The 27314-nt window shown below is 36.1% G+C and overlaps 2 protein-coding genes across 4 annotated transcripts; one reads left to right on the forward strand and one right to left on the reverse strand.

Annotated features, from left to right (window-relative positions):
* The first annotated feature begins 15967 nt into the window (after nt 1-15967).
* Nucleotides 15968-17833, forward strand: LOC113273118 (serpin-ZX-like). Its single transcript, XM_026522888.1, has 3 exons — nt 15968-16313; nt 16638-16894; nt 17018-17833. Exons 1-3 carry the CDS (start codon nt 15968-15970, stop codon nt 17831-17833), a joined length of 1419 nt encoding a protein of 472 aa, XP_026378673.1.
* Nucleotides 17834-18162: 329 nt separating this feature from the next.
* On the reverse strand, nt 18163-21278 carry LOC113319893. 3 transcript variants are annotated; one of them, XM_026568004.1, is made up of 6 exons: nt 20962-21278; nt 20466-20864; nt 20354-20392; nt 19224-20081; nt 18869-19039; nt 18163-18639 (listed from the first exon to the last, which is right to left on the reverse strand). In XM_026568004.1, exons 1-6 carry the CDS (start codon nt 21206-21208, stop codon nt 18374-18376), a joined length of 1980 nt encoding a protein of 659 aa, XP_026423789.1. In that variant the 5' UTR covers nt 21209-21278; the 3' UTR covers nt 18163-18373. The 3 variants fall into 3 exon arrangements, with proteins under 3 accessions (XP_026423789.1, XP_026423788.1, XP_026423790.1); XM_026568003.1 differs by having other exon boundaries at nt 20466-20879; XM_026568005.1 differs by lacking the exon at nt 20354-20392 and having other exon boundaries at nt 20466-20879.
* Nucleotides 21279-27314: the final 6036 nt, after the last annotated feature.

Raw genomic sequence — 27314 nt, forward strand, 5'->3', positions numbered from 1 at the left:
ACTATTGCCGCCTTATTTTTCTCCCGGATCCAGGATGATATTTAGCTATCCAATAAGAACCCAAAGCTTTTGAACTTGTTTTGCAAGATCCGAAATGTATGACCATTGTGCTATTTTCTCATCTGCTTCCACTGCACCATAAGCGCAAGTAATTTCTATTTCTTTTTCACCAATCAACATTTCAAAGTGACAAACATTTAGATGAGATGAGATCAATTTCAAGTCTACATTATTGTGCCAGGCTATTGCTAACCCCTTAGCGATATCCACCCAAGGAACTATAAACCAATCATGAAAGTTAGATTTTTTCAAAAAAAAGGTCCATTCTATCGAATGGTGCTGGCTTGTAGAAATGGCAGAGATGGTATAGATGATCCCTAGTGAGTGGTGTTCCAATTCCTTGGACGTTCCACGAGAGCAGTTTCATGGTGTAAAAGGGGATACCAAAATTTAAGCGAAGCTTATTACAGAGCAATATAGTACAACAGATTAAAAAATATGGAAAGAGGCTTGACAGAAAGAAAAACACAGTAAGGATGGGTACATGAATTCAATTACAGGCAACTGATGATTTTTCTTTAAGATTAAACAGAAGGAAAGATAAAACCAAATACAAATTAGCAAGCGAACACTTTAATAAGGAAACAAAACAACGAGAGAAATGACGATATACCGAAAATTGAATTATAAAAAGAAGCAGCTTACCAACCCTGTAACCACAATAAGTAAACCATCAAGTCTGTATAGTACCTATATTAGGATAAGTGACAAGGAGAGCCATATGTTGCTGGCCAAAGAGCACCAAAGAATGTAGCCGTCGGGTACGAAAGGGTAAAGATACCAACCAAGTGCTTATTCAGGGGTAATCTACATTGGTCATAAGTTGGAAGGGAGTCCTTATCAAAAATATAAAAGGAATAATTCAATTGTTGCTTCCAGGAACGGTATGTTAAGAGAACACTGTCTTAAAAAATATTATAAAGAATAAGTTATCAACTGAACATAACTAAAGAACCAAAGAGATTATTATTTTTGGATTACGAAGACACTAAAACAATGGAGAGGAAACCACCGAAGCTATGGGAATGACAAAGAAAAAAAACTGATGGTGATTAGTAAATAACTGCTGGCTAAGAAGAGAGAGAAGAAAATGGTTGTAAAACTATTCCACCAAAACCACACATAATACCAGATAAGGGAGGTCTGACAAAAATACCAAAATAGTTACAAACCAAGAGGGGAAAAAACCGCGTAGACAGAAAAGCTACAAACCACTGAGATTAACTATTCTACGATAAGAAAACGAATAATCAGACCTTAATGAATCTGACAGGGCACCAAAATAGTTAAAACACAATGAAGAAATTTCATCAAGTCGACAAAAAAACTGAACAACGAGCAGGACTAATTCTAATTTTATGGAACAAAGATACAAATTTTATACACAAAATTGGTTAAAAAGACAAAAATCAACAATTCCTGGATGAAATGGACAGTTAGATTTTGATACTGTTTAAATGGACAAAAATGTAAAAATAGGCGGGATGTAACCAGTTTCATGGTGCCCATTTTCAAATATTTTTTCTTATTTTTAATTTATACAGGATGTATCCAGTTTCATCCTTTTTATTTTTTAAATTTAAGCTGGTTTCATCCTTACTATATTTTTCTTTGGCCATTTCACCCAAATTATTTTTTACTCGTCCATTTGAACGGTGATTTAAAAATATTTGGACAAATGACCCATTTTCTGAATTTTATAAGAACAGGATAAAGAGGAGAAACTTAGAAGATAAATATGTAAGATTAAGACTAATACAAAGAAACTTAAGTGCATGATTCCTTGGGAGCAAATTAAAGAAAAATCTCAAGGAACATAACCCAAACAGTTGGTAATAGCCTAAAGGCTAGTATCCCCTAAGACGGATAGTAGCACAAAATTAAAATAGATTAACAGCAAAAAAAAAAAAAAACCAAAGATTAGAGTAGTCTATGTGTAAATAGAAAAATCAAACCTTGATGAGATAAAGGACTCCCTGAATTTTCAAATAGAGATTGACAAAGAAACCCCCAAATTGTACTGATGCGTTAGAGAAATAGATGGAAACCCCCGAATTGATGAATTACAGCCACCCAACGAGCAGCAACAGGTTGAAGAAGAACCTCGTCATTTAAAACATAGATACTATAGCAGAATCAATGGCCCCTAAAGGGCTACATGGCCGGTAAGCCAAAGAAGTTTAGCCGGACATGGAGGGGTTTTATTTTTTTCTTTTTAGGTTAAAAGGATTGATAGAATTCAGGGAAATGAAACAGAAATCAAATCAATAAAACATATGAGCGATTCAAAAGATATTAATCCTGAAATTGGAACATGCAGACGAATTGGATCTCAAAATTGGGAAGAACGGGGAAGATTGAGTCGACCCGGCGGTCGACCGATTTTTTTTCTCAAAGACTTGTCAAAATTGGATGATAAGCAATGCTATATAAAATTGAGTGCGTCCCCACTAGTATCAAATCCACCTAAAAGCACCTCCACGTGTTTAGTTAATCATATTTATACATGTAGGACTTATGGAATATCAATCTCAAAAAATATTGAAGCCACTTGGGATTTTAAAAACTCTCAACAAAAAAAACCTCTCCAATGATTGGATATTATAAATTTAATCTGATGTGAAAGTTTAAGTTTGGAAGAGAGTACGGGTTTTTAGAGACTCTCATCCATATCCACGTCATCACTATTTGTTTTTATTTTATTTATTTTATTAGATTTTGTGAATTAACTTTTTAAGAATAAATAACAAGTGTTTCAAAATAGATACAAATACAACTACCACTGGAAATGCTTATCAAAACCAAAAAGAATATTTGACTCTATGTTATTAAAAACCTCTTTTTTAGGTCTCCACATGGGATAAATATACATACACCATTGGAGATGCTCCTAGGAGGAAGATCGACTCACATTTCTATTTTGACACTAACATTTTAGGTATTTATTTTCTTAAAACATCCTCAACGGCAACCGATTTAACCTAATATTTAGAGAATATGTTCCTCGTAGCTCCATGTACTAATGAATTCCCATATATTTTTAATGCTCCCTCATTTTTTTTCCTCGTATAATGCATTGTGGATTCGTGTTTTGTTTGCCTTACAGATGTCATTATTTTCACGTGATGTAGTTAAATCAGTTGCACAAATTGGTAATAGAACATAAGATGTTGGTGGAGATTGAAATTTTAAACCAACAAGGTACATGCTCGTGTACGTAAAATGTTGAATCAAAGGAAATTTTGATAAAGTGGTTTCTATATAACCAAATTATGTGCATTTTTTTGCCATTCGAACTTTCATTTTCGTTTGACCAGGGAGGGCATGGTCCGACGAGGTGCGCATATCGAACATTAGTCTATGTAAATACGTGATGTAAGCTGTTGGTTTATGCATGCCAATTGCACGTACCTAATGCGCAGAACACTCTCTGGTGGTGTTAAATAACCAGACATGCACAAGTAATCTGTTTCACTAACATGGCTGCAGACTACTGCAATAACTAATGGGCATGTGCACAGCACTCGGGTGGGCATGTGCACTATATGGGGTTAATTTACGATGTTTTCGGTGCTTCCTTGCCTTTTCAAGCATGTCATTGACGTTCAACTAGTCTCTGTCTCACATTTTTTGGTGTCTCCAATTGACTAACCAAATGCTACGATTTATCTCCTTGGGTATAAATTTGTTTCGGGTTATGGAATCTCAATGTCTAGATGACTATTTTCTGAATCATGGACAAGTAAACCACATTTTATGGAGACAGTCTTTGTTTTAACAACCGAGACATTACCTGTTGGAGTAAACTTTTAAGGGTTTTACCAACAATTTCATGTGTTCTACTATCATTTAAGAATAATAATTTATGAAATTATATGCTGAAATTTTGTTGTTGGAACCATACAAATTTCTTTATAATGTTTATAAATTCTATCTCGTCCATTTCAGGAAAACTTTACTTCCATTTTTTCAATTTAGCTTAGAAACTTTACATAGCTAGTATCAAATCCTCCTTAAAGTCCCGCTTGTTAGTGAATCATATTCAATTATAGAGAATGTAGTAAGATATTTTCCGTACGATTCCTCATGAAATAGTCATGTAAGCTAGACATGCTATAGATGTTTATGCGTTGATAGTGATGAACTCTAATCCTACTAATCCTGCTATAGATGTACATGCTATAGACATGCACCTGATTTTTTTTTCCTCCATATAAAGCAATTAATGTCTAAACCAAAATCATTATTTGCATACTGCTAATCCTGGAGGTTCCAAGATATTGTAATTAGATCACTTGCACAAAATGGGTATAAAACGAGATGTTGGTGGAGATTGAAGTTTCCAACTAATAGACGTACATCATACAGAGCTTCTCCCTTTCACACTGCTGTGCAAAATTCTTTATAGAGACACCGATGAACCTTGTCATGAGACCCTCCACAATCCAGCTTAGAAACCTTCCAACCAATAGAAATGACACATATACAGGAAAGTAACCAATTGGTGCATGCAAATTTCTGACAAATTGTTTGCTTGTTCCCTTACTATAATAACTCACTTGTATTTTAGTGTATTTGTTGCATAAACGGTTGCTTCACTTGCTTGTATGTCACTTTTTATTTCATGATACTTTTTTTTTTGAAACTAGGCATAGGTGCGTCCTCCTCCCCGGCAGCGTAGCCACCGGTTTACTCCCCTGAGCAAATTCGGGCCCCTTCCCCGTAATAAAGTTAGTATAATTACACGAGATCTCCAATGTTTGAGCAGAAACTCGAACTGCTGACCTCCTACTTGAGAGTCAGACTCCTGGCCAACTGGGCTAACCCCAGATGGTTATTATTTCTTGATTATTCATAGATGCCATTATTAGGATGAAATCTTCAAGTTATTCTGGCACTTATGTTGTTGTTGCCTGCTCTTGGCATCAATGTGCACCTTTCCTTCACCGAAATTTGTGGTATTAATGGTGTTACAGCTGAAGTGGTAAGATTTTGTACGTTATGATCTTTCAGATTAATTTTTAAATGTACCTTAAATATTGATCAATTTATGTTTTTGCTTGAATATCGGAAAATTTTTTTCTGACCCCATAACATTTAAATTCTGGATCCGTCACTGGCGACATCCTCAGTAACAATGACCAATATTAACTCAAAAAAAGTTCACGCAAACATGGCAGTGAGTTTTTCTCTCATGTCTCTTCTAATGAAAGATTTCGATAAGGTAGTTTCAACGTGATAAAAATACTTATCGAAGTATCTTTATCTAGTAAAGGTCTTCCAATTGACTAACCACAACAAACTAGATGACTCGTTTTATCTTATAAAGGCATAAATTGGTTTTTGTTATGATTTTGATTTAGACATTTCGGTTTAGAATTTCTAACCAAACACACATACAAGATCCTTTTGTACGTTAATTTTTTGTTTATTATTTTTCACATATTTCGCATGATGGTCATTCTTTTATTCCAATATAAAACGTTATACAGTGCCTTATGAATATCTACTATTTGTATGCTAGTTAAATCGGGTTTACCTAGATTTAGTTATGCAAACAAATGGCCATAAAATATTAAATGTTGGTGGGAATTGATGTTATCCAAGTTATAATACATACATGTATTGAAAGATAGTGCGAAAGTGTCTCACTTGTTCTTAATAACACAATCACTGAATTTAAAGATGTTACAGCTCAGGATATAGAAGTGGTGCAGGATAAGTCAAACATCAGTGCAGGATAAAAGCTCATGTGTATTTTGTTTTTAGTTTCTGTGGAGATTACAAGTATGTGGTGACGTGTGTTTGTTTCTCTTCTATACGAATAACTATAAATATTGTCTATCTGTATTGATTGTAATGTAATGAAACTATCTCTTCTGAAATCAATGTCAATGATTTTTATCACCATTATCAGGTTATCATGGTATCAGTAGGTTAGGGTTTATTCAACCTCATCTCTCGATCCTACAACTCAGCTGTTATCATCAATTTGATATGTTGCTTATCTCAGTCTTCTGCTGCAAACATCAGATTCAGAATTTCTTGAAATTCGTTGCGTTCATTGTTCGGTGATATCAGATTCAGAAGTTTCTTGTTTTCTTTCTTTTCTCAGATCTTGATTTTTTTCTCGTCATAACCTTTTGTTTTTCATCTTCAAAATCTTGAACAAGTGTTAGTATTATTACTCAAACTGCAATCTTGAATCTCAGATCTACTTATGATTCAAAAATTTCCATCTTTGTCAACAATGGAAAATCCAACAACATCTTCATTTTCTCGTGTTCCACTAAATCAAATAACAAATTTTGTTACCTTGAATCTCAAAGAAGACAACTACTTTACTTGGATGAATCTCATGAATCCTGTAATTCAAAGATATAAATTGATGAAGTTCTTGGATGGATCTTATCCATGTCCTACTAAATATACATCTCCCAGGAATGAAGCCAATGAAATTGAGAATCCAAATTATTCAAATTGGTTGGATGAAGATTCAACTATTATAATGTGGATCAATTTTACAATTTCTGATTCTGTCATTGCTTATTTTTCACGATCTACATCTTCACATCATCTATGGAAAAGTATTGAAGAACCATTTGTCAGAGCATCCTCAACTCATTCCATTCGGTTGCGTACAAAGCTTCTCTCTATTTCTCAAGGTGATAAATCGATTCCTTCTTTAATCAATGAAATTAAACTTTTGTCAGACAAATTAGCTGCAGCTGGTGAAATTGTATTAGATATAGAGTTGGTTTTAATCACTCTCAAAGCTTTAAATTATGATTACATTCCTTTTTCCACCTCAATGAGGCATAGAAATCCTTCAATTACCAGTATTGAACTGCATAACAATTTGTTAAGTGAAAAAGTTGTTGTTAGTGAGAGAGAACAAATTACAAAGAATGAATTAAATGCTAAGGCCTTCATGAAAAATAACTTTAGAGGATATTCAAGAGGTTCTTCTAGTAGAGGTAGCTATAGAGGCAGATATTCTAATGTTGGCAGGTTTTCAAATCCTGCAATATTTACAAGACGTAGTTATAGAAGAGGTACTTTTGCTCAGGATAAAGAACCTTGTCAGATTTGTCATTCAGATAGACATTTATCTCCCAACTGCAATCAAAGATTGAATTTTTCTTACATAGGAAGAGCTCCTCCAGCAAATCTCGGTGCCATGCTTGATGTTGCTGACATATTTGACAAGGAAGAATGGATAGGGACAATGGAGCAAACAATCGTATCACTGCAGATCCAACTACTTTACAGGGAACTACTTCATATGATGGTACTGAAATAATCAACACTGCAAATGGGGGAGGTATGTCAATTTCTCATACTGGATACTCTAGTAAAGTTGTGAATGATCATTATTTTCATTTAACTGATATTTTCTTAGTCCCTCAAGCTTCTCATCATCTCTTATCTGCTCATAAGTTCACTTCAAATAACAACTGCTCTTTAACTCTTGATTCTCATGGTTTTTCTGTGACTGATCAGATTTCTGGGAAGATTCTTTTCCAAGGACCACATAAAAATGGCTTATATCCAATCACATTCACATCAACTCCACAATCTCTATCCTCAATAACTGATAGTTCTCTTCTTCATAGAAGATTTGGTCATCCAAATTTTTAAACTCTTCAGAAAATATGTCATGTTCTGCAATTATCCAATGTTTCCAATAAGCCTTTTCATTGTACTGAATGCCAACTATGTAGGTCACACAAATTACCTTTTCAATTGTCTCTTAATGTATCTAAACAACCTCTTGAGTTGTTACACATGGACTTATGGGGTCCATGTCATGTATCTTCTATTTCAAGTAGTTTGTATTATGCCAACCAAAAATTCTAGACAAACAATATCTTAGACAACACTAAAACAACCATCTCACATAACTTCTAATTGTAGGGCCCAAAAGCGGACCCCCTGTTAATTCTATGTGAGGGGGTTGTTTTAGTGTTGTTTAAAATGTTGTATGTCTAGAATCATTGTATGCCAACATAGTTGATGAATATACAAAGTGTTGCTGGATCATTCCACTATCTTCCAAATATGAATTTAAAGTATCTTTTACATCTTTTGTCACTAGAGTTGAAATTTTTTTATCTTATTCTGTGATAAAGATTAGAATTGATAATGGTGGAGAATTCTTAAACACCTTTCTTCAAAATTTCTGTGATAAAGCAGGTATCACTCATGAATTCTCTTGTCCTAATATACCAAAACAAAATGTTGTAGCAGAGGTTAAGCATAAGCATCTTCTAGGAATTACTAGGGTATTGCTTTTACAATCTGGTTTACCAAACAAATTCTGGCTTGAAGCTCTATATACAACTAACTATCTTATAAATAGATTGCCAACTAGAGCTATTTATTTCCTTACTCCTTTTGAAAAGCTTTCTTATACTCAACCAGTTTATAATTTTCTAAAATTCTTTGGATGTTCTTGTTTTCCATGTCTCGAACCCTATACTTCAAACAAACTAGAACCTTGAGTAAACATTGTGTGTTTTCTAGGTTATAGTCTTCAACATAAAGGCTATAGATGCTCACTAGTAGAAAAATCATCATAGGTTCAAAACTGTCACAGTATCAATTTCATGACAGTTCAGGTGAAATTTGAAAGCGTCACCAAAGGCAGTGTCACCGTAGGGTTCACTTTATAAGAGAGTTATGAACTGTCACGTGACTGTCACAATTAACCCACTGAAAGTGTTATCGTATATTTAAAACCGTCATTTTAACAGCGTTACGGTGGCAGTTATGTCGAATTAGCGTCAGCATAAAAAAAAAATCTGAAACGCCACCGTAAATCTATGTGGGAATGATATTCTGGATAGTAACAAATTTTTTTCTCGTATGGACTGATTAAATTTTAAACTAGAACTAAATTTATATTTGAAGCCAAATCGACAACATAAATTAATTTTTGTATTATATTACTGACTTCAATTTACATTTTGATTTCTAAAAGAAATAAAAAATTTACATTTCAACACAAGTTCCAAGCAAATTTGCAGCAATTCCAATTCTTTGATTATCATTCTGCTTCAACATCTTCGATCAGTACTGCAAATCTCACAGCTCTTGATATACATCATAAGCAAACTTGGGATTGGTGGAGGAGCCTGTAGTTGATTCAACAAAGTTAAAAATCATCAAGTTATCATTTTTAATAAAACTCACAATTTCTGGTGCCTGCACAACTAGTTTGGCAAAGATCCACAAACAAGGATTGAAGAATCATGATCGAAAAACTCAATCTTCCTTTACCTCTCAAGGATTTGTAATGATCCTTTTGCCGCAGCGGCTGCTCTGTATCCTCTTCTAGACCCTTTGTTTCAGATTAGATTTTGATCAATTGAGGTCCAATTCCAAAAGGTGAATATAAGTTGTAAGAGTTCATCCGTCGACTACATCTTTAACCGCTTGTTCTTCCACGTTTATCTCCACCGATTACTATACAATCAAACACCCAATTATTCAATTTCCATTAAACACAGTAACATAGGAAAACAATCAAGCAATTAACAAAAAAAATGGTAGCTAAGAAATCAGATCCATGTAATTCCACTTTTGTAGGAGCATTTCACAGAGAATGAGCGAGAACAAATACAGGGCCGGTCCTGCATTTTTTGTGGCCTCCTATTAATCAAAATAAACAGTACAAACCAAAAATTGCATTAACATTACTCACTGGAATGATATGAGAATGACTATAAGACACAGTAGCGTATACAACATTCAGAAGCATGAATATAAATGAGCAAACTGACTAGTCTCGTAATTCTTCCGGAGAAGTTCAACCTTCTTTCTCTTTGATTAGTCCTTCTTCTGCTGTATTGCAGGTTTGTATTCTTTCTCTTTTGATTTAACTGCTTTGTTAACTTTGATTTGAGAGTTATGACATTATGCGCTAATTAATTTCTCAGGTAATCGTTGGAGCTTCTTATACAAAACAAGATATAAAATGGAACATTAAGAAGAATCCTCCTCGGGAATTTGCTAAGCTTCTATTAGACACTTTCAAACAACAACTGACGGTAGGTATGTATGCATGCCATGGAAAAAATTTATTTTTCGCGAAGCAAATACTTGATTATATAGATGCCTTTCTCCCTCCAAAAACCATTCTCTCCAGAACTTAGTAACGTTCATCCTGTTAGTGATTAGATCCTTTAGATCCTTTAGAACCATTAGAATCCCTACCTTATTTCTTCCCAATAATGACTTCTGAACATAGATTCATTACCATCGATCGGAAGTTTTTTAGGTTAGCCTGTAGTTCTACCATACCCAACTCCACCATTATTCTCACAGAATTTCATTCAAATGGAAAACTGAATGGAATTTTTTCTCTTCGTCTTGGTGCTGATTTACAAAGATTATTTTTTGAAGCTGCTAAAAATGGGGATCTAGGAAAGACGGTTTGGAAGCATGAGGATAATCAACAATGGTTCTCTGCAACCAAACGTTATAATGAAAAAGGATATTATCTTCTTATAACCCTTTCTAGACCAAATCCCAAAGCTTACCCAGTCTCCTTTTATGTTCCAGCTGGAATTCGATTCGAAGGGTGGTTCAATTTAGCTACTGCTTTGGAATCCATTACAACTTTCTCTGCTTCATTATCCAGACCTAAACCTCATATGATGAACCTACCTACCCCTCAAACTAGAACAGAGTCTTTCACGAAACCTAATAGATCTTATGCACAATCCCTGTTCACCCAAAATAAGGCCGTCCAATCTGTAACCCGGCCAACATCCCATTAATTCTCCTTTTAGTTGTGATAGACATGCTGCACCATGTGCTATCAAAACTAGGAACTCAAAATATGGCCAGTTTATTCACATTGATCATGATCCAACAAATTTAGGAGGATGGAATACTGCATTCATCATTTCTTCATCTAGAAAAGTCAAGTCATGGCAGTACTTAGGTAGATTGTTGTGTACAGAGTTGCAGATTCAAAAGGCTTTTGAATTGTTTCCAATAAACTCTACACAAGCAATTTTTTATGTGGATGATGACTTTTCAGAGGAAAATATGGAATTCAAATTCATCGCTCGTGACATCACATATTTTGTGTTTCGATGGCATCAAAATATCTGGGAATCTACAGTTAAGCATTACTCTGAATTCAACATCGAAATACTGGGCATTCCTTTTCAGGTTTGGTCCTTAAAACTCATTCATTCAATAGGAAGAATTTGTGGAGAGCTGCTTCTGATTGATCCTGCAACCCTAAAACTCACCGACTTACGGGCTATGCGCATGAAAGTAAGGAATGTCAATGGAATAAATTCCATACCTAGAGTGATAAAACTATTTTCTGAAAAACGGATGATCACTGCACACATCCATGTTACAGGGAAATCATCATCGGCTAGAGAAAGTTTCCTTATCACTCCTCCTGTGAATACGGAAACAATATCTAACGGAATATCAGTTACACAAGATTTGTTGGAAAGTTCCAGAGCCAAAAAGAGAAAATTCATCCACAACAACTATGGTACAGCTGTTCCTTGTGTGATGGTACCCTGTAATGCATTAACTGCTAATATTCCGAATATCACAAATTCTGTTTATAATGATCCCGTGAATAAGGATTCTGTTTTGAATGCGACTGCTTCAATTATGGAAGATATGTGTAAACCTACGCAGAAAAGACGCTATCGTAAAAAGAAAAGAAACAGATCCAAAACCAAGCCCATGAAGAAAATCTGGCAGCAGGTTAAGTGTAGCGAACTTACTTCTCAGTTCTCAAAAATTATTGTTGCAGAGCCAGTTATCTTAGCTGAGGTGGAATCTGAGTTGGCAGAAACATTGGACGTGGCTACTGACATGGAAGTTGATGAGATGAATAAGCCTGCAGCATTCAGGATTTCAAAAACTATGTAGATGATGTTAATCTGCTAATGTCGCCTTTCAAACCTCTCGTACAACACCTGTTATCATTCCCAAATCCATCTTCAATCCAACCTTCATATTTTATTCCATCTCTAGCTCATAGACATCCCACTGTACACCCAATTCAACACCCCAAGCCTTGTTTTACCCTACACCAACCCAAAAATATGGAAAAGCTACATCAGATTACCATACCCAACTGGTTACTGATAGAAGTTAATCGCCTCTTCAACCTTGGAATTAAACTTGGTATTAGTTTTAAATCTATGCCAAATCACGTGAGAAAATTTCTTGTTTCTAAGGTTGCGACAACAGGCCCTGTACTAAAACCCATTCCTATTCTGCCAACAAAAAAACGAGTTCGAAAAGACTATGCAGTGCAGAATACAATCTATGCTGCAGGTGAGGAGATTATTCCGGTGTTTGAAGCAAAATCTACTTCCCTGCCTCTCATGGGTTTAAAGAATACTTTCTTGAATGGAGAGGATACAGAATTCTCTATTACCTCTGACAATGGCATAGCTGATTACCCACCTGGATTTGAGACACAACTGACATCACCTGGCACATCATATGACGTTTTCTCTACTAATCCAGACTCTGTCATTGAGTCCTAGCCAGTGATCCCTCTCAAATTGCAGAATGAGATAAAGCGTCTTGGTATTTCAGTCGAGGTTATTACTTCTCCTACTTCCAGGCCAAGAAGGTCTGTCCATTCTAAGGGTAAATTTTGTTCTCAATGAGTCTCAAAATCCTAACATGGAACGTTAGAGGTTTAAATTCAGGTAATAGAAGAACAGTGGTTCATAAGATGATACAGATGATTAAAGCTCCTATCATTATTCTCCAAGAAACAAAAATGATGCATTGCACAGCATGGGATATCCAACAAATATGTGGTTATAAGAATGTGGGCTGGACAATGCAACAATCTTTCGGCAGCTCGGGAGGTATGTTAATTCTCTGGGATAGATATTTGGTTGAAGTGTGTGATTCACTTGTTGCTGAGTATACACTTTCTATTCTATGCACAAATAAATTCGACAATTTTCAGTGGGTTCTTACAAACGTGTATGGGCCAAATAACTCAATTGACAGAGCTGAATTTTGGACTGAGCTCGACATTATTTGCAGATATTGGCCAAACCTACCTTGGTGTATTGGGGGTGATTTTAATACATTTACCAAGTGTGCTGAAAAAAAGAATTGTAAGAAGATTACAAGAAGTATGAAGAAGTTCAATAAGTTCATTGATGAACATGATCTTATTGACTTACCTCTCAAAGGAGCTAGATACACTTGGTCCAATGGACAAGCAAATCCGGTTATGTGCCGATTGGATAGATTCCTTATTTCACCATCCTTTGAACAACACTATCCTTTTGTTACCCAATTAGCAAAAACCAGACCCACCTCAGACCACATACCTCTCCTTTTAGATATTTCTGACCCCTCTTGGGGACCTAGTCCTTTTAGGTTTGATATTATGTGGTTCTTGGAGAATGGTTTCCTACAATTACTAGAAGATTGGTGGCTTTCTTTTTGTTTTGAAGGTACTCCTAGCACAGTGCTCTGGTTGAAGTTACAAACACTTAAAGAAAAGTTGAAGGTCTGGAACAAAGAAGTTTTTGGATATACCAATACTAAACTGAAATCTATTCTCTCTGGAATTCAAACTCTTGATGACTTGGCTGAAGATAATAACTTAAATGAAGAGGAGCAGAATGTACTTTTACAATACAAAGCGGACTTTGAAAGAATTTCTAAGATGGATGAGACTTCGTGGAAGATTAAATCAAATAAAAAGTGGTTACAGGAGGGTGATAGAAACACTTCTTTCTTCATCAGCAATGCTTCTGCCAGGCGTAGATATAACAGAATCAGGCAACTCTACATTGAGGATGAGTTGGTTTCTGATAAAACCAGGTTGCAAAAACATATAGTAGGTTATTACAAAACTATTTTCTCTGAAGAAGAGATCATTCGACCTGATCTGGAAGGGATTGACTTTGATTCAATTACCTCCACCGAAGCTGATATCCTAGAAGCTGATTTTACTGAGGAGGAGGTTTTGCATGCTATTAGAGACTTGGGAAAATACAAAGCACCTGGTCCGGACGGTTTCCCTATTATTTTCTTCTCGAAGTGTTGCCACTTTATCAAAGGTGATATCATGGGTACTGTGAACGAATTTTGCACTACAGGTACTATTTACTCTAAACACAACTCTACTTTCATCACTCTAGTGCCTAAAAAAGATCATATTGAGTCTATCAAGGACTGTAGACCTATTTTTCTGCTTACTAGTGTGTATAAGATTATTGCAAAAGTTCTAGCTTCACGGCTGCAGCTTGTTATGGATAAGCTGATCTCTCCGGTGCAATGTGCTTATATTCATGGCAGACAAATCATTGAAGGCAATCTTATTTCCAATGAACTGGTAGACTCTAGACTTCGATCTGGAATTCCGGGCATTATTTGCAAAATTGATCTTGAGAAGGCTTTTGATAGAATCAATTGGAGGTACCTTGAATTCGTACTTATGAAAATGGGGTTCAGGATGAAGTGGTGTAATTGGCTGAGGTTTTGTTATTCAACTTCTTATTTCTCGGTTATTATTAATGGATCTTCTTTCGGTTACTTCACTAGTTCTAGAGGCGTGAGACAAGGCTGTCCAGTTTCTCCTCTTTTATTCAACATTGTTATGGAAGGTTTTTCAAGGTATATTGATAGGGTTTCTAATCAAGGCCTTATTAGTGGTTTTTCTGTAGCTCCTACTGGTATTGTGGTCAATCACCTTCATTATTCAGATGACACAATTTTCTTCTTAAAGGATAACAAGGAAGAACTCCATAACCTGTTTTCAGCATTATATTGTTTCGAATACATAGCTGGGCTAAAGGTAAATACCCTGAAAACCAGACTTGTTGTCGTGGGAGTAGTTCCAGACTTAACTCTTTGGGCTGAAGAATTAGGTTGTTCACTAGACAATCTACCTTTTATGTACTTGGGAATGCCGCTTGGTTCCAAATCTAACTCTATCAGAATCTGGGACCCTATCATCGAAAAGTTTGACGCTAGACTTTCAGTTTGGAGGCGTATTTCACTTTCGAGGGGAGGTAAGTTAGCTCTTTTGAAGTGTATCTTATCCTCTATTCCGACCTACTATTTTTCTCTGTTTAAGGCCCCAAGCTCTGTCATCAAGATTCTTGAAAAGAAGATGCGTAACTTTCTTTGGGAATATAAAGATGGGGCAAAATTATCACATTTAGTTAATTGGGATATAGTTCGTGCTAATAAAAATAGAGGTGGTCTAGGTGTGTACAACCTAAAAATCATGAATTTAGCTTTGTTAGCTAAATGGTGTTGGAGATTTGGGGTTGAAAAGAGTAAGCTTTGGTATAGAATTATAGAAGATAAGTATGGAAAAGATTTTTCCTTTTGGGTTCCCGGAAAAGTCAATCAATCCTATGGGGTCTCTTGTTGGCGGGCAATAGTTGAGTCGGGAGGCTTCATTAGTGATCATTCAAATTTATTTCTACATTCTGGAACTGTCATTACCTTTTGGAATGACTGCTGGTGCGGGCAGCAACCTCTATCTTCTATTTTTCCTAAGTTGTTCAAGCTAATCAGAAATAAAAATGCTTGTATTGCTGACATGATTTCTAGTGAAGGAAATTGGCAGTTCGATTTCAGGCGGGTCCTTTCATATGCAGAGGCTCAAGAATATGGAATGCTCATTGAAACCATTGGTGATATCCCCCCTGTTCATGACGGTTTGACAGACACAAGGAGGTGGAAACTGCATCCCTCTGGTGTGTTTATTGTCAAATCATTGTACTCTCAATTAGTGGCAGAAAATGGCGTGCCTCACTTTCCTACTCATTTCATCTGGCAGCAGGCAATCCCTCCAAAGATATGTTTTCTTATGTGGTGTTTGGTTCACGGCAAATTGAACACTATAGATCCGCTATAACGGAAACATATGTCTCTTCATAATGATTGTGCTTTGTGTGGTGGAGGAGAGGATTCACAGAATCATCTTTTTCTTCACTGTAAGATTGCATACAAGATTTGGTGCAACTTAACACCAAAAACAGGTTGGTCTTGGGTTTTGCCGGGATCAATGAGAGCCTTGGCAGATACCTGGCACACTCAGCACTTCTCTCAATCAGGCAACTACATCTGGAATTTAATCCCAGCAGCTATCGTTCACACAATCTGGAAAGAAAGAAATTGTAGAAGGTTTGAACCTACACACCTCTTCAAAACTGATAATGATCTCATTTTGGAAGTCAAGACTTTAGTTCTAACTTGGGCTGAGGCTGCAGGTCATAGGGTTCATCAAAACTGCTCATATACGGTTCTGTCTAATTGGGAGGCATTGTTTTTGTAACTTTGTCTTTGTTTGTAGCGTAGCTTGGTTTTTTCTTTTCTTCTTCTACCCCTGGTAGATTTGCATGTACATTCCTCTTCTTTTAATAAATCCTTTCTTTCAATCAAAAAAAAAAGAACATTAAGAAGATTACTACGGCAGACAGTTGGAAGATAAATTCATGCATAAAAACTCTTTGAAAAACTTTGGCTAAACGAGTCCAAGGATAAGAATTTTGCATTCTCTCCATTCTCTATTTTTCCTGCTCTTGGAATATTAGCATCTGGTTCAAGTGGTGAAACATTGAAACAGATATTAGAGTTCCTCAATTATAAAAATCTACAGGATCTTAACCGTGATAGTACTTGTGTGATCCATGAATTGATTCAAACAAAGACTGGTGTTAAGGGACAAGGTCCCAAACTTTCTTTTGTCAGCGGCATTTGGTCCACAGGTTTGTATCCCCTCAAACCTGTTTTCAAGGACACAGTGAGTGCATCCTATAAAGCAGAAGTTGAGTCTGTTGATTTCCAACAGGTAAGATAAAAGAAAACCACGTTATTTCTTTAATTATCTTGATATATTTTTTAGTTTTGACAACAAATTCAAGCTTTAACAACTGTTTGTGTTATGTTTATGCGACAATCTTGATGTATGTAGAGCGAAGCAGCTCGGTGGAAGGTGAATAAATGGGTCGAAAGAAAGGGCTTAATTCAGGATATCCTTCCAGAGGGATCCTTTGACTGTAGCACAGTGATTGTAGCCGCAAATGCACTCTATTTCAAAGGATCATGGCAACCAAATCAATTTAATCCTGATCTCACCGAGGACAAACCGTTCTATCTTCTTAACGGAAGCAAAATTCAAGTTCCATTCATGATGACGGAGGAAGAGTATCCATGTGTTTCATGTTACAAGGACTTTAACGTTCTTAAGCTCTCATACAAAACTTTGGAGGTAGCTTCTAGAAAGAAAGATGCTCAACGTTTTTCTATGTGTATAGTTTTACCAAATGAACGAGATGGACTAGGCGAAGTGATAGAGAAGGTGAGTTCTGATTCAGCTGGCTTCTTAAATAGTTATCTCCCAACTAATGATGTTGCAGTCAGGTATTTGATACTTCCAAAGTTTAAGATTTTATTTGATTTTCAAGCAAAAAGAGTTCTAAAGGAGTTGGGGTTAGAATTGCCTTTCGATGAGCGAAAACCAGAATTGACTGAGATGCTGGTTGGTAATGAAGAATCCATTTGTGTTTCTGAAGTGCTGCACAAGTGCTTTGTTGAAGTTGAGGAACAAGGAACTGAAGCTGCTGCTTCTACCGTTGAGGTTGAATATTATCTTTGTGATGATGATTGTGGTTTTTATTCCCCTCCTGGAGTAACTTTCGTAGCGGATCATCCTTTCATGTTTATGATTAGAGAAGAGAATAGTGGGGTTCTATTGTTCATGGGACATGTTCTCAATCCTTTGTTATAAAGACTCATGAGCATTACACCATGAGTTTGTTGGTTTCCTTTTCTGTATCATTAACTCTATTTTCGTCTTCTTTAATCAAATCAAAATTCTGAACAAAATCGACTTCCCTGCAGTAACCGCTACACGGTAAAGGCATGTACAAGGGTTACAACTAACAACTAACAAATACAGCAATGAAATCTAGAGAAGCCAGAAAATCCTATGTCTGACAATTACGAAAAATAATTTCTCTTGTGCGACCCAACCGCGTGTATCTTTGATATACAAAGTCCGCAGTCAGTAAAAAGATTGAAATCCATATTGATGAGTGAGGTAGTTTCAACGCCAACTAAAGTAAATTGCAGGATCATCTAATCTCCACAAACTATTTCAGTAAAAAGATTGAAATTCAGATTAGTTATCCTCCAGTTCCTAATATCCCGTGCAGTAGATTGGCAAGGAGCCTAGAAAGTATAGGACTGTAAACCAACAAGCTTACAGCTTCTTACAACATTGAACTAGCAAATGTATTGTAACTGCAAAAACCGTAATTTCATTCAGTTATAAGTATGACAGAACAGGATCCTCTTCAAAGCAAGAAAGCATATCAGCCTCAGAGTTCCATTTCATTTTATCGTTGTTCCAATTCCAATTTTTCATCCCCAGCATATCCATAAGGTCACCAACAGAATTTTCTGAATCAACATAACCGTCAAAACCTTCAAATTCGCCAAGAGTATCATCAACGAACTGGTCATCTTCCGCTCTTCCGACATTTTTCCTCTTCCTCCTGATATTGCCAGTACGGCCTTCTGAAATTGTAACAGCTAGACAGAAAATTTACAATTAGTTATACAAAGGAATACATGTTAACAACTGTGAAGTTTCTCAATTATCGTATTTTGAACATATAAGCAACCAAAATAAACAATAACAACAACAGATGAAACCATGAAAATGTGCAATTATTTAACAAAATTTTTGAACATGTAAGCAATCGAAACAAACAACAACATAAAACATCACTAAAATGAAGATATAATAAGAATTACTCACAGGTATCATCATCACTGGTAGCTGGTTGCATACTTCCTGTTACATCAAAGGACCGGTTATCTTCCTCTGTTACCTTCTTCCTCCTCCATTTCAAGCCTCTATATTCTGTAGGACCAGTAGCGCTACAACCTGCAGCTTCCCCGTCCCCACTTCTCTTCTTAATTGTATCGGCTGGATAGAAAATTCCCAATTAGTTAGACAAAGCAATGCAGTGATTCCTTTGGGGGACTTAATAGATGCAACTATGAAATTTCTGAATTATCAAATTCTAAACGTGCAAGCAAACGAAATTAACAACATAAGAAATCACAAAAATGAAGTTATAAGAATTACTCATAGGAAGCTAGTTGAATACCTTCTGTTACATCAAGTGTCCGGTCATCTTCCTCAGTTACCTTCCTCCTCCGTTTCGAGCCCCTACATTTTCTAGGACCAGTAGCACCACAATATGCACTTTCCCTACCCCAACTTCTCTTCCTAAAATTCCTGCATCTCAATGTACTTCCATTAGTTTGAGAACAACCATGTTCATCGGGAGGCAGCTTCTTCTCCATCTCCTCCTCCTCCTCCTCCTCCTTAAGATTCTCGTAATACTTCGCGCGAAGATTGTGATGTTTTTCACAATATATTGTCTTAGGAAAAGTTTCATCATCAACAGCAGCATGAGACATCCTAGCTTTCTTGCATCTCCATGTACTTCCATTGGTTAGACAGCAACGCTGTTCATCTGGAGGCAGAAGCTTGTTCTTCTCCATCTCCTCCGCTACCTTCTTCCTCCTCCGTTTCGAGCCCCTAATTTCTACTATCTTAAATTGCATCTTCTGCTTATATTCCCTTGATTGATGCCTGTAATGTTTTTCACAATATCTTGTATTAGGAACAGTATCATCATCAGAAGCAGCACCATGTCCCATCCTAAAATTCTTGCATCTCCATCCACCACCACCAGTTTGACAACAACGTTCTCCAACTGGAGGCGGCTTCTTCTTCATCATCTGCGTCTTGTTCCTGAGCATCTGATTATAGTTTGCAAAATAACTGTAATGTTTTTCACAATGGTTGGTCTTCGGAACCCTATCATCATCAGCAGCAGCACCATGACCCATCCTAAAGTTCTTGCATCTCCATCCCCTGCTACTTATACAACAACGTTGTCCATCTGGAGGCAGCTTCGTCTTGGTCACAACATTGGCAGAACCACCTTCTTTATCAGCTGCATATATAGAGAATTCTCAATTAGTTAGACAATGCAATTATTCTAACTCTTCGTTTCTATCAATCAAACTAATAATCTTGGGAATCCTAAATTACCATAAAAATAAAATAAATGAACAGTTCCCTAATTCCTGTCAATGATTTGTTTCTAGACATTCTTTCAAAAAATTTCCTCCTTGCCCCAAATTTGGCAGAACCACCAGTTACAATTGTATCAGCTGGATATAGAAGATTATGAATTAGTTAGACAATGCAGTGATTCTTACTTACTTTTCCTTAAGGGGGCCTGACTTAAATCAACAGATGAAACTGCGAAAATTTTCAATTAGTTATCATAATTCAATGCAAATGGAAGCAATCACTAAATTAACAAATTACTCACAGTCACAGGTATCATTAACGGACCCGTCATCTTTTTCCTCCGTTACATTCTTCTTCCTCGACCGTTTCGATTCCCTAGTTTCTTCATATCTCATTATTAAGTATTCAATTTCCAATGCCAGGACTACAATCTCCAAATCCGAACACTTGTTCCTCCAATATTCAGTTGCATCCTCATCACTAGCATCATTCTTCTTCTCAAGCTCCAGATTTGTCTTCGCAAGCTCCAATTCCTTCTTCGCAAGCTCTAATTCCACAGACACTTGGAAGCGCTCAGTTTTATAATGGTCCAGATTCTCCAATTCAAGAACAGGTTCACTAATTTCTGTAGATGATTTTAGTTCTTCAGATGTTGATTCGATTTTTTTCCTCTTTGCCTCAATTTTGGAAGAAGCACCACCTACAATTGTATCATCTGGAACTATGCAATCAGTTAAGCAACTATGAAATAATTCAATTGGTTATCATAATATAAGAAATCAGTAAAAATTACTCACAGGTGTCATCATCATCTTCCTCCTCCATTACCTTCTTCCTACTACGTCTCCATTCCCTAGTTTCATCTTCTATAGGACCAGAACCTGGAGCTTCCCTAGTTGTCTTCTTTGCACGAAGATTGTAACGTTTTTGACAATAATGCAATTCATTATCAGCACTTGCATTCTTGCATCTCCATTTCCCATATTTTCTACGGCAAATCTCTTCTTCTTCTTCTTCATTACCAGCACCAGCCGCCTTCTCCATTGTTACAACAACAACAAAAATCTCATTTTTGCCCTAAAAATAAAATCCAACGAACATTTATAAAGCCTAATTACTGGTTGGTAGGTGGGGTTTTAAATAGAATCCAACAAACATTTATAAAGCCTCACTGAATTATTGTTTGGTAGGTGGGGTTTTGACTATTATACCCTTACAATTATTGTTTGTCTAGAGTGTCCTCCAAGGGGCTTTTTAGTCATAAACATTTAGAAGTTTATCTATTTCTACTGCTGTAATATTAAGTAAAAAAACATTTTTTTTACTGGGGGTTTGTTCCGTAAATGGGTGCCCATTAACGGTTTCCACTTTATTTTTAAAGTTGGTGTTAATGGAGCTACGGTAAGGCTGTGGGAAGATAAATGACACGCTGATGATGGTCAGCTAAAACATTTCCCTTCAACGAGTTGGTGTTACAGGTGCAGCTGAATGGGCTATACAGAACAACAAACTTAATGTATGTTTTAACTATGATTCTAAAGCAGCAGTGAGTGCATACATATCAGGAAGGCTGCCTTGATTCATGCTGGTAAGATGGAAGAGATTAAAAGAACTATTGCATAATATCAAATTTGTACATAGCTTGAGAGAAGTGAATTTCTCTGCTGACTCCATGGCAAAGAAGGGTGCAGGATTGGTGAGAGGGTGAAGATCATTCTCAACTCAAAACCAAGTTTCATCCCAACTTTGGAATCACCTGAGCAAATCTATTATAGGTTTTGCTACAAAATTTTCTTATGTTTTTTACAGTTGGGCTTCAGTTTTGAGTTTGGCTTATTTTTTTCCTTTGAGTTTTTTCATTTTATTGGGCCTTGGTGGCTCTTTTTGATGTAAACTCTTTAGTTGGTTGTATTGGGCCATAATGAGTAATAAAATGGTTTTGATTGAGCAAAAAAAAAAGCTTTTTCTCCAAACTCAAATGGATAACCATGGAATTTCGGAAAACTAGCAAATTGTGCTACCAATAATACTCCTAGTGGCAACCAAAATTTTGCAACTTTTGACATCACTTCGAAGAGTGCAATCACCTGCACCTATGCAAAAAAAGTTCTAGACTTACTTTTTCATGTCAGGTATTTCTTTCCAAGGCTCCTTCTCCTACAATTACAATTCTCTTTTCTGACCGGAATTTCGCCAATATGGCTTTCCACAAAAATTTCATTCCAGTTCCCTCACTGCTATATACGAAAAACATTGTCGAAGTCAATATTCAAGAATTATCTAGTCCAAAAATGATTTTAATCCAGTTACTGTCTTACCGGCTAAATACAATTCTACTTCATACAATCAAAGGGTACGATGATTGATTGTGCTTCCAGGATTGGATAAATCCATAAAAGGTTTAATTAAAATGCATGTGATTTTTTCTTGTACCACCTAATTCCTCAACTTCCATCGTTTGATCTTGATTATCATCGGCAAAACAATCTTTTCATTTCCATTTAAGATTGTAGTAGTAGAAAATCCTACTACCACGCCCCTTAATAATCTATCTAACAAATCATGTAATCATTTTGAAGAACACTTAAAGAATTTTTATTAAGCTTGGAAACCAATATAAAGATGATAGATAAAATTCTAACTTGGAGAACAAATAATTTTCTCTCTCCTAAAATTCTATCTCAACTCTCAAAAACATCTCTCTCTAACACAAGGGTGGCTGGCCCTTTATATAGGGGTTTTATATAGTGGTGGACAGCTAATGAATCCCTTATTTTCGGATCTGACACGCGATGGGCTAGCACCCTCACACAAAGTCTTCAATACTCTTCGCACAATATTCACATTTTACCCGTGACTTGATGACGTCATTGGTTCCGTCATTTGAGACTTGCTTCGTGCGAGATAGTTTGCTCCCCCGTGAACTCATTTCTTCTCACGAATTATACAGACGTGATATTTAACCCTACATTTTGCCTCTTCTCTTAGCGATCTTTATTCCTTGGAGAGCGATGAGAGAAATTGCCCATACACTACGGGAAAAATCATCATTGACGATACTGTATTAGCGTTGTAGTACACCTACGACAACTCCATTTTATGCATTGTGTAGTGGGGGTATTGTAGAAAGTCAAAGCTTTTCTACAATACTTGACTAAGAGTTGTAAAGGGTGATGTCATTCATGGTTCGACAATATTTTCCCAAAGTTGTGATTCTCTTTCGATTTTGTTTTGAAAGCCTAACACAACCCTTGCTTGTGTTGTAGGAATATCTTGGACAACAAAGGATGCGTATCGTAAAAATATGTAACTAAACACTTGTATAAGTTGAAGGTCTATCTTAGACAACCTGGGATGTGTATCGTAGAGATATGTAACACAACACTTGTATAAGTTGAAGGACTATCTTAGACAACCTAGGATGTGTATAATATGTACCATCTCTTATTACTATTATGAATAAGATTTGCACGACACCTGTTAGAGTTGTAGAACTATGTTGGACAACACCTAGTTATGTCGTAAAGACATTCTTTCACAACCTTTGGTTTGTGTAGTTGACATATGGAACACAACTCTTATTAGAAGTTGTGTGCATAAAACTATTTTGGAAAAAAAAATTATAGCTGAAACCCGAAAGTATTTCACATTCATAATTTCATATTAACCTGCCAGTGTAACACATTTATATTCATTCAAGTTACCCTACGAGTGTTAAACACACACATCCAAAAAATGGCAGCAATATAGATGTTTGTTACAAAAAGTTAGACTCCAAAAATATTATGAAGATTAAGATGTCTATGAGAACACTATTTGACAGCATCACTAACATACTTGAACTCTTAAGTCGACATGTAGACATGAGCATCATCCACATGAGAAGTAATCACACACACAATGTAGGCTCGTCAGTTCAAAAAAGTACTTGCAAGGTCATCAGTCCGACAAAGATCTAAACCTTCACCCTGCAAGTGCAAACCAAATGCCAAACTTTAACAAGGCAATACATTTCATTATAGCAAATAGTTAGCATGTTATAATTAGGTGATGAACTTAAGTTTTCCGTTGCCAACACATATCATATCCAACGCATATCTTATAATGTTAAGGTTAGGCAATATCTTAATAATGGTATTGCCTCGGCTTCAAAATATAAGATTGTGCTTCCGCATTGCTAAGGACTAAGGAGTGAATTACAAAAATAGAGAGGATCATGGTTGATACAGATAATATCTACAGGATATAATAGCAAAATATTTAACAAAAAAGAAAATACGGGGTAGTAACAAACCTTCAGTTCTGCGCCAGGTGCCCCACCCATATTCTCTGCTATCTTCTTCAGATCAATTCCAAGCATCAAGTTCATTCTCATTGAGTGGATTTTCAAAATATCGCATCGAGACTACAAGAAGATGTGAAATAAAAATCATGAGACGCTGGCTAAGAGCAAATCATGAAAACTGAATCAGAGCACATTATTTACATAATTTTCAGATTTACAATTTCAGCTACAAAGTTGTTTTTACCCAAAAAAATCTACTGCTGTAATATTATCAAACAACTAAATGATGGGCATAAAATCATGAAAAAACAACTATTAATCCCAGCACACAAGATCACAATGATTCAGGAGGTGAACACTACTAAAGATGAACGTATTACATACCTCTTCGTTGGGATTTGGAAAATCAATCTTCCTGTTAATACGTCCAGGCCTTAGGAGTATTGTATCCAGAATACCAATTCTATTTGTAGCCATTAGAACCTGTAAAAATTACGTATTGAGTTTTAATAAATAAGCAACAAAGAGAAATATCAAACTTTTTGCTACAATACTAATCGATTTCCTACGAAGGCCCAACGTATCATAGAACTATTGAGCATACCTTGATCTTGTTTGATTCTTCAAATCCATCCAGCTAATTAAGCAGCTCAAGCATGGTCCTTTGCACTTCACTATCACCATTACCAGTTCCACATTCCATACTAGCTGATCCAATAATGTCAATTTAGTCCATGAAAATGATTGAAGGCGCATGTTCCCTGTCCATGTTAAGAAACATGTACAGCTTAAGTACGAGTGATAAAACTTCTTACAACACTCAATAACATGATACATCACATGAGAGGAAATTTAATCAAACTAAATGGAATCCAGGAGTCAGAATTAAAGAGAAACCCATGTTTGAGGAAGCATGACTCACCTGTATGGAGGGTATGGAAACCCTTGTTTGAAGATGTATGAAATTGATTGAGTGTAAGTGGGCTTTGTGATATACGGTCATGGAGAGCCTGCAATCCACCGTAGTAGGGAGTTATTGCCCTCATGGTTCCTGTAAGAATAAACCAAACAGTAAGGTATATCAGCTTCGACGACAATATATTTATTTTTTTCTTCAGTTTACCGATAAAGTACCTGATTGAACCACAATTATTAATCATAGCAAATTTCATAAGCTTAAAGGCACAAATTAGTAAGAAAAGTGACTCCACCACCCAAACTTAAGGGCAATAAGTCATTTCCAAGGGAATAGAAACTGAAAAGTAAGAAAACAAAAATCACAAGGGTCTTGAAGAATTATACGAACTGGCTGCGGAGATTGCTGAGGCCGGCCAAGAGAAACCAAATTGCAATTAGCTCTGTTACCATCAATAACAAGACTTGGATCCAAACAATCCCTAGTTGCAGCTTCAAGATCACTAAATGTAACCTAATAACCATAAAATCAAGCACAAGTGTCGGTATTGATCAAGATTATGAAAAAGTAACTAAAAGTACAACTACTTTAATTCATCTGGTTCTCTTATATACTCCTTAGTATCACAGAAATAGAAGAGAATAAGGAAAATATGGGTAGAGGTAAGGTTGAAATCAAGAGGATTGAGAACTCAACAGCAAAACAGGTGAGTTACTCAAAGAGGAAAAATGGCATGTTGAAGAAAGCTAGAGAGATTTACATTGCTGATGTTTCTGTTGTTATGTTCTCTGAAACTGGAACTATGAATGAGTACTCTAGTGCTCAGTATGTATCTCTATATATGGGTTCTCTAATTCATTTTATGATATAGCTAGATGTTCTTAATTAGTAACCATCATGTAAGCATGAGGTCAGTTTCATTCTTAATTTATTACCTTCTAAAATCTTATCAAGTTCTCGTGATCCTGATGTAATCCGAATGATCTCTTGCCTTTGTGCATGAAGCTGATGGTAGGCATTTAAAGATGTGAGAAAATAAGACAATGAAGCAGCCTACAAGTTATACCTGCAAGTGCACAGGGTCAGTTGTAGCTTGTGTGCAAGAACAGGGTTATTCCACAGGGACTTGGGTGTGAGTTGAAGCTTTCCTAAGCTAATCTAGTTCTCTAAGCTAAGCAGTGGCAGTGAACTAATGAATCAATGATTGTGACAGTGGCAGTGATAGTGACAGTGGCAGTTAAACAAAGGCAGTGAGCCTAAGGCAGTGAACTAGTGCAGTGAATGAAAAAGATGCAGAACTGTGTGAAGTTACTATGGCATTTAATCCACCAATAACCTATGCTAAGGCAATCTCAATTTCAATATCACTCTTGTCCCTGGTGTAGATATCAGTGAGCTTCTAGGCTTGCTGACTATCTAGATGGCAGTGAAGGTTCAAGCCTGCTGCTCATCAAAGGGTTGTTTCAGGAGGATGGTTTAGTATCACTAAGATAATTATCTAATCCTAGTATTAGCTGTCCTCTCACAAAACAAACTAACCGCAGATCAATCACTTAGATGAGTAAGCAATCCTGAAGGATAATTTATCCTAAACAGTTCTAGCACAACAAGAACAATATCTATGATTTCAACTAACTAGCAGTGGCATTGGTTTCATCTCAACCTTAGCACCAGTGATTTAGAACATAATGAAATAGCACAAGAAAGTTAACTACACATGACAGAACATACTTGAAACTTAAACATTAACAAAACATTGAACACTAACACAACAGACATTAACAGTGGATAAGAATCAAATTAACCCAATTAGGGGGTTTCTCGGATGACCCAAGAACAGTTTTTGCATTCTCTACAGCTTCCCTTTTATAGTTTTTCAAAAATACAAAACCTTAATTTGCAAACCCTAACTTTTGGGGAAAATCAAATTCGACATACCCATGTGTAAA

Source organism: Papaver somniferum, chromosome 1 (genome assembly GCF_003573695.1).
Source record: "Papaver somniferum cultivar HN1 chromosome 1, ASM357369v1, whole genome shotgun sequence".
In the NCBI taxonomy this organism is placed as follows: Eukaryota; Viridiplantae; Streptophyta; class Magnoliopsida; order Ranunculales; family Papaveraceae; genus Papaver; species Papaver somniferum.